Source organism: Vicugna pacos, chromosome 10, assembly GCF_048564905.1.
Source record: "Vicugna pacos chromosome 10, VicPac4, whole genome shotgun sequence".
NCBI classification, from domain to species: Eukaryota; Metazoa; Chordata; class Mammalia; order Artiodactyla; family Camelidae; genus Vicugna; species Vicugna pacos.
The window spans coordinates 29,409,419-29,417,067 of NC_132996.1; the positions used below are offsets into that span (position 1 = coordinate 29,409,419).

The 7,649-nt window shown below is 34.9% G+C and overlaps 1 protein-coding gene across 1 annotated transcript; it reads left to right on the forward strand.

The window, feature by feature from the left end:
* Positions 1–945, forward strand: LOC102524862 (olfactory receptor 51G2-like). The gene has a single exon (XM_006203421.3). The coding sequence runs from the start codon at positions 4–6 to the stop codon at positions 943–945; it is 942 nt and encodes a 313-aa protein (XP_006203483.2). The 5' UTR covers positions 1–3.
* The last annotated feature ends 6,704 nt before the right edge of the window (positions 946–7,649 follow it).

Here is a 7,649-nt window from a genome sequence, read left to right on the forward strand (position 1 = left end):
ACAATGTCTGTCTTCAATAGCTCTGCCCTATACCCTCGCTTCCTCCTGACAGGCCTCTCAGGCCTTGAAAGCAGATATGGCTTGATTTCCCTCCCCATCTTCTTGGTTTACTCTGCCTCCATTGCAGGGAACATTACCATTCTATTTATCATCAGAACTGAGCCTTCCCTCCACCAACCAATGTATTACTTTCTATCAATGCTGGCACTTACTGACCTGGGCCTATCCACTACAACCTTGCCTACCATGTTCAGTGTCTTCTGGTTCCATGCCCGGGAGATCTCCTTCAATGCTTGCCTGGTCCAAATGTACTTCATTCATGTTTTCTCAATTATTGAGTCAGCTGTGCTGTTGGCCATGGCCTTTGACCGCTTGGTAGCAATTCGAGAGCCCCTGCGCTATGCAACCATTCTAACCAATGATGTAATCATTGGGATTGCTTTGGTAATTGCTGGAAGGGCTTTGGCTCTGGTCTTTCCAGCTTCCTTTCTCCTAAAGAAGCTCCAATATCATCCTGTCAATGTTCTCTCCTACCCCTTCTGCCTGCACCAAGATCTTATAAAGACAACTGTATCCAGCCATCGAGTGAGCAGCATCTATGGCCTCATGGTGGTCATCTGCTCCATGGGACTTGATTCAGTGCTCCTCCTCCTCTCCTATATTCTCATCCTTGGCACAGTGTTGAGTATAGCCTCCAAGACAGAGAGGATGAAAGTCCTCAATACCTGCATCTCCCACATTTGTGCTGTACTCACCTTCTATACACCAATGATTGGGTTATCGATGGTCCATCGCTATGGGAAGCATGCTTCCCCAATTGTCCATGTGCTAATGGCTAATGTTTACTTGCTGGTGCCACCCCTCATGAACCCCATTGTCTACAGTGTCAAGACCAAGAAGATTCGTGACAGAATCCTCAAGAAATTCAAGCAACAGAAAGTTTAGGTGAAAGAGACCCTAAAACACAACTTTTCTTCCCCTACTTTTATATTAGTAAGAGTATTTCATACTAATGTAGATATTTGAATTTAAATATTATCAATAATATTTTAAGATACTAGATAGAAACCTCAGTAATAGCAATCTGTATCTTTTCAGTATAGAGAATAAAGGCATGGTTTTGTTTTATATTCATGTTGACATATTAGAGAATATTGTCACTAAACCCAGGTTAGGCTATTTAGCAGAGCTATAACTTTCCTCTTAATAATTAGCAATCAATGTTTGTGAAACTAAAAGAGTCACCACATCAACCATCTAGTGAAGTTATTGGTTATACTTCAGAAGGTCCTCAATTTATGAAAAAAATGTGGATTTCAAGATGACTCAAGTGCTAATATAGACTCTGTAGTCTAGATCAACAATATTTCCCCACAAAAATGGACCTTAAAATGAAAATATTTTTAAAGCATTTAAACTTTTTCTGTTTAAGAGAGAAAAAAAAATTCCAGCAAGAAAGACTTCTATCAAAAGAAAATGATAACTGAATGAATCTCAGCACAGTTTCAGAAGTATGAAAGGAAGGCAACTTGGGCCAAAATAATTGAATTGATTTGGGTAGCTCTCAGATAATGCAGAAACAATAATGTTTCTGTGTCTAGGAACCTACAGAGGTCTTTCTTCTCTGAGTAGTAGGGACACTTCTGAGACCCAGATTTCTATCCATTTTCTGCTTGCCTTTAATCTGTTACTGAAAGAGAGATGTTAAAGGCTTAAATATTACAGTGGATTTCTATTTCTCCTTGTTATTCTTTCAGTTTTACCCTAGGTATTTAGATGCTTTGTTGTTAGGTGCATAAATATTAAGATTTGTTCTGTTTGCTTGGAAATCACTTTATCAAAACGTAATGCCCTTCTTTATCCTTGATAATTTTTCTCATTTTAAAGTATGTCTTTTCTGAAATTAATATAACTTTTCCAGCTTTCTTTTAATTAGCATTAGCATGGTATATCTTTCTCCATTCCTTTATTTAAAAAGTACATACTTTTAGGGGCCTAGTTTGCTAAGTACTGTTTTATTACATTTTAAAATTTTAACAGCTTTCTCAGATATAATTTGCACACTATGCAACTCACACATTTAAAGTATATGATTCACTGTTTTTAAATACATTAACAGATATTGTTACGGAAATGACAGGCCAGCCAAGAAACAAGCACCACCCGGAGGGTTGGAGTACTCAGATTTATTACACCGGCGGGCTCAGGGGGGCTTCTGCTCCGAAGCTCTGAGCACCTCCAAGATGTGCACATGAGGTTTTATAGGGTTAATTCCAAGTATGGGGCTATTAGCCAATAAGGCTCAAACAACAAAAAGCAAGGAATCAGTACACTGGAGCTTATTAATTTGGAACAGATCATGTTACTGACACTTGTTGAGCTTGGATTTACAAGTTAGCTTGTTAGCCCAGTAAACTGACACTAAACTTCAGATTTACGAGTTAGCCCAGCAGAACTTAGATCAGTAAACTGACACTTATCACACTTAGATTTGTGACTTAGCTTGTTAGCCCAGCTGGGCTTTTTCCTCACAATATGTGTAATCATCAAAATAGGCAACTTTTTTATCTTCTCAAAAAAATTTCACACACTAGCTATCACCTCTATCCCATATCCTCCATCTAGTCCAGATGAATCACAAATCTACTTTCTGGCTCAATAGATTTCCCTACTCTGGACTTCCTTATGAATGCAATAATAAATAATGTGGTATTTTGTGGCTGTTTTCTTTCACTTAGCATACTGATGTAGCCTGTATTTGTACTTTGGTTCTTTTCATGGCTGAATAACATTTCACTTTATGGTGTTATGTAAATGAATTAAAGATAGCCCCTGTACATTGATCTGTATATTGTTTACTTCTTCAACAAATAGGACCTTGAGTTCAAGCCCATTGGCACCAAATTGAAATGCTTAATGTTCAATTGCTTCAAATACATTCCAAACAGACACAATGACAACCATAAAGAAACTGCTTGATTGGTATACTTCACAAAACTGTACCCAACTTCTGCTAGCTATGGATAAGACAAACCCTGGGATTATAAAAGATTCCAAATCACTGCTGCCCTCCAGGCTCTCTGACCCAGAGACTACCTTCCATGCCACTGAAAGATATTATCAAGAAACATATGCCCCTGTCTAATTACCCTCTGCTCCAGGATTTTCCTTGCTCTTTTCCCCTTGGAGTGATGGCACTGGCCACTACCTCTGGAAAGTCTCCTGCTGTGTGGGACTTTCCCTACCATACAAGCTGTCAAAGTGCTGCCCAAGAAATCTCAGTGTGTGCTACTGCCATCTTGTGGTCAAACCTTTTCCTTGATCACTCCCCAAATCCTCAAACTCATCAAAATGTATTATCACACATTTTGTTTATCATTCAGATAGTTGATGAACATTTGGTTTATTTCCACCTTCTGGCTACTATCAATAATGTTGAGATATATATTCTTGTATGTATTTTTTGTGTGGGCATGTAATTTCATTTCTCTTGGCTATTTACTTCAGAGTGGAATTACTGGATTATATATATAGTAACTCGAATTTTTACTTGTCTGTAGAATTGCCAGACTTTTCTAAAGTAGTCTTAAATTTTACATTTTCACTGGCAGTGTATAAGGGCTCTAATTTCTCCATATCCTCATTAACACTTGTTCTTATTTTACTCTTTTATTCTAACTGTTCTAGTGGGTATAAAATAATATTTCATTGTGGCTTCAATTTTCATTTCACTGACGACCAATAATGTCAAGCATCATTTCATGTGTTTTTTGGCTATTTGTATCATTTCCTTAAAAACTGTCTATTCACAAATGGCCAACAGACACATGAATAATGCTCAATATCACTATTTATCCAGAGAAATGCAAATCAAAACTACAATGAGGTATCACCTCACACCAGTCAGAAAGCTCATCATTGAGAAGTCCACAAATGACAAATGATGGAGAAGGTATGGAGAAAAGGGAACCCTCCTACACTGTTGGTGGGAATGTAGTTTGGTGCAGCCATTATGGAAAACAGTACGGAGATTCCTCAAAAGACTAAAAATAGATACAGCAATCTACTCCTGGGCATATATCTAGAGGGAATTCTAATTCAAAAAGATACATGCACCCCCCCAATGTTCCCAATGTTCATAGCAGCACTATTTCCAACAGCCAAAACATGGAAACCATTCACAGATAATTGGATAAAGAAGTTGTGGTATATTTATACAATGGAATACTACTCAGCCATAAAAAGAATAAAATAATGCCATTTGCAGCAACATGGATGGACCTGGTGATCGTCATTCTAAATGAAGCAAGCCAGAAAGAGAAAAAAAAGTACTATATGATATCACTTATATGTGGAATCTAAAAAAAGAAAGATATTAATGAACTTATTTACAAAACAGAAACAGACTCACAGCCATAGAAAACAAACTTATGGTTACCAGAGGGGGAAGAGGGTGGGAAGGGATGAATTGGGGGTTCAAGATTTGCAGATACTAACTACTATATATATGCATATATATATATAATAGATATACAACAAGTTTCTTCTGTATAGCACAAGGAACTATATTCAATATCTTGTATTAACCTATAATGAAAAATAATATGAAAACAAATATATGTATGTAAATGTATGACTGAAACATTATGCTGTACACCAGAAATTGACACATTGTAAACTGATTATACGTCAATAAAAAAAGAGAAGTGTTTATTCAAATCCCTTGACCATTGAAAATTTTTTTGTCTTTTTATTATTTTATATATTCTAGATATAAGGCTCTTATCATATATGATTTGCAGATATTTTCTCCCATTTCCTGGGTTGTCATATCACTTTCTTGGTGGTATCATTTCCTTTGGAGCACAAAATATTTTAATTTTGATGAAGTCCATTTTTTTTTCTTTTGTAGTTCATGCTTTTGGTGTCATATATTAAAAACCTCTGCCAAATCTGAGATCATAAAAATTTACCTTTACATTTTGTTCTAAGAAAGTTTTGTAGTTTTATCTCTTGCATTTATATCTTTGATCTATTTTTAGTTCATTTTTGAAATGGTGTAATCTTTTTTTTCCTTTGCATACAGCTATCTAGTATTCCTAGCATTTATTGAAATGGTGTTTTCACATTGAATGGTCTTGGCATCCTTGTTGAAAATTGGTTGACCATACATATGTACATTTGTTCCTAGAGTCTCAATTCTATTCCATTGATATGTTTTGTCTATCTTTATGTTTAGAAATAAATTGTCTTGATCACAGTTGCTTTGCAGTAAGTTTTGAAATCTGGAAATGTGAGTCGTCTTTTTTTATTCTTCTTTAATAGGATTGTTTTTCACCATTCTGTGTCTTGCAATTTCATAAGAAGTTTAGAATAAGCTTGTCATTTTGCACAAGGAAGTCAACTATGATTTTGTTAAGGATTTTATTGAATCTGTAGATCAGCTGAGAAGTATTGCCATCTTAACAAGGTTAAATCTTATTTCTTCACATGGGATTTTTCCCACTAATAAATGGAAATTGTCTTAAAGATCTTTTTTAAAAAATATTTTTGATGATCTTTTCTAATTTCATTCATTACTGTTTTGATATTTTCCTAGTATAAGTTTTTCACTTTCTTGTTAAATTTTTTTTCTGAATATTTAACTATTTTTGATACTGTTATAAATTGAATTATTTTATTAAATTCTTTTTTATATTGTTCATTGCAAGTGTATACAAATATAATTGATTTTCCTATATCGAACTTGTATCCTGCCACTTTCTTTATCTCATTAGGTCTAATAGTCTTTTAGTAGGTTCTAAATAGTCTAACAGTAGATTCATTAAGAGTTCCTATAGAAAAGATTATATCATCTTTTTTTTTTTCACTGTTTAAGGAATTTTTATTAAAGCAAGAATTTTATAATCCAAATTACGTTTCCTTGCTCAGTTATCAATTCTGTTATTTAAAACAGAAGTGACATACTGAGCTATTCCACAGTAAAGAATTACAAAATTAAAGAAAGGAATGCTTTAAATTTTTTACTTTGCTGAAAATTCTTTTTTCCAGGGTCTATAAAACATTAATTTGTTTTTATATTTTACTATTTTTTTGTAGCTTTTTTGTTGTTTTTAAATCAATATGTAATCTAGGACTAGCATTATGTTTGCTAGACCTGGCATTTGCTCAGTACATAAGGTTCAAAGTTTCCTTTCCTTTTTTAATTTATTTTATATTTTGCAATGTTTTTTTCCAACAATATTTAAGTTTTTTGATGTTTAGGTATTTTTCTTCTGTGAAGCACGAGTTTCTTTTTCGTGGTCCCTGATCAATTTTAAACAGTTGGAACACCAGTGGCACTGTTAATTGCTTTCTGGGCAGCCTCTTTAGCTTGGTGGGCTTGTAGTACAGCTACAGCTTCATCAGCTTTAGAATGGAGAGACTCTGGAGACTTGAGCATATGAAGAAGTTCTGAATTTGATATAGAAATAGATACCTAAAGGCATAGTTATACACTGTAAAACTGCTCTAAGATTTTTCACATGGTAATCACAATCATGGAAAAGAGGAGCATAATTCTGCCAGAGAGACAGAGGAGGTTTAAGATTTGTCCACAAATCGAATTTACCCTTTATAGGATGCTGAATGACTCTCCTTTGCTCCACTCAACTTTGAGAGATCACCTTTCAGGGAGTTTTTTTTCCCTCTGAGTACAGCTTGCTGAGCTGGATTCCACACTGGCTTCTGGACCACTGGGAAAGTATCAGAGAGGCATGAATAGACGCTGTAGGTTGGGGTACATTGGTGTGTCTATGCATCAGTGAATCTCTGGCAACTTCGTGCCTCCTGTTTTTTCTTTACTCTGATGTGTGGACCGATGACCTATCTACTCACTTGCTGGTAAGTTTCTTGTTGTTCACAGCTGCTATCTTTCTTTGTACCAGCTCAAGCAACATTTCTCATATTATCTAGTTGACTGTGGTCTTCCAGTGATTAGGATGGATATTATCAGACCAATCTTTTAAAAAGTCCAACAATTTCTGCAGAAACATTGATGGAAGTTCATGTCCTGATAACCCATGTAAATCAAATAGGTTCTAGGCCAGAATTATCATCTGATCACAGAAAGAAATTCAGAGTCAGGTTGCTGGACCTCGCTCTGGGGTGACATAATTGCGGAGTGTAAAGTTATTGTCTTACATGTTAGTATAAGTTGTTTAAAATGCAAGACCACTAAATTTGCAGTGGTTATCAATCAGAAAACAATAATGACCATTTGGAGTTTTCCTCTCTATAGTCTGTCCTAAGACAGCATGCTTTCAGTTAGTTTTAAATCTTTATATTTTCCTCTCTTAATAAACAAGAAAGCAACTTTACTGTTCTAACAAAAAGCTACCTATTACTAGTTCATGAATTTTAATAAATCATGTAAAGGTGAATTTTGTACAAATTCCATTTAATCATTTAATTTTCAGATAGAGGACTCTAAGCTGAGGATACAATTTTCATTAATTCAGCTAATGTCAATGTATATAAAAATTATATATGATTATATGGGATACCATATACAGGGAGGAGGAAAAGCAGCAGTATTATCACCAAAAGGACACTACTCACTGAGTTATTATTATTCTAATTATATAGTTAGCCCTTGACCTAAAGTCTGT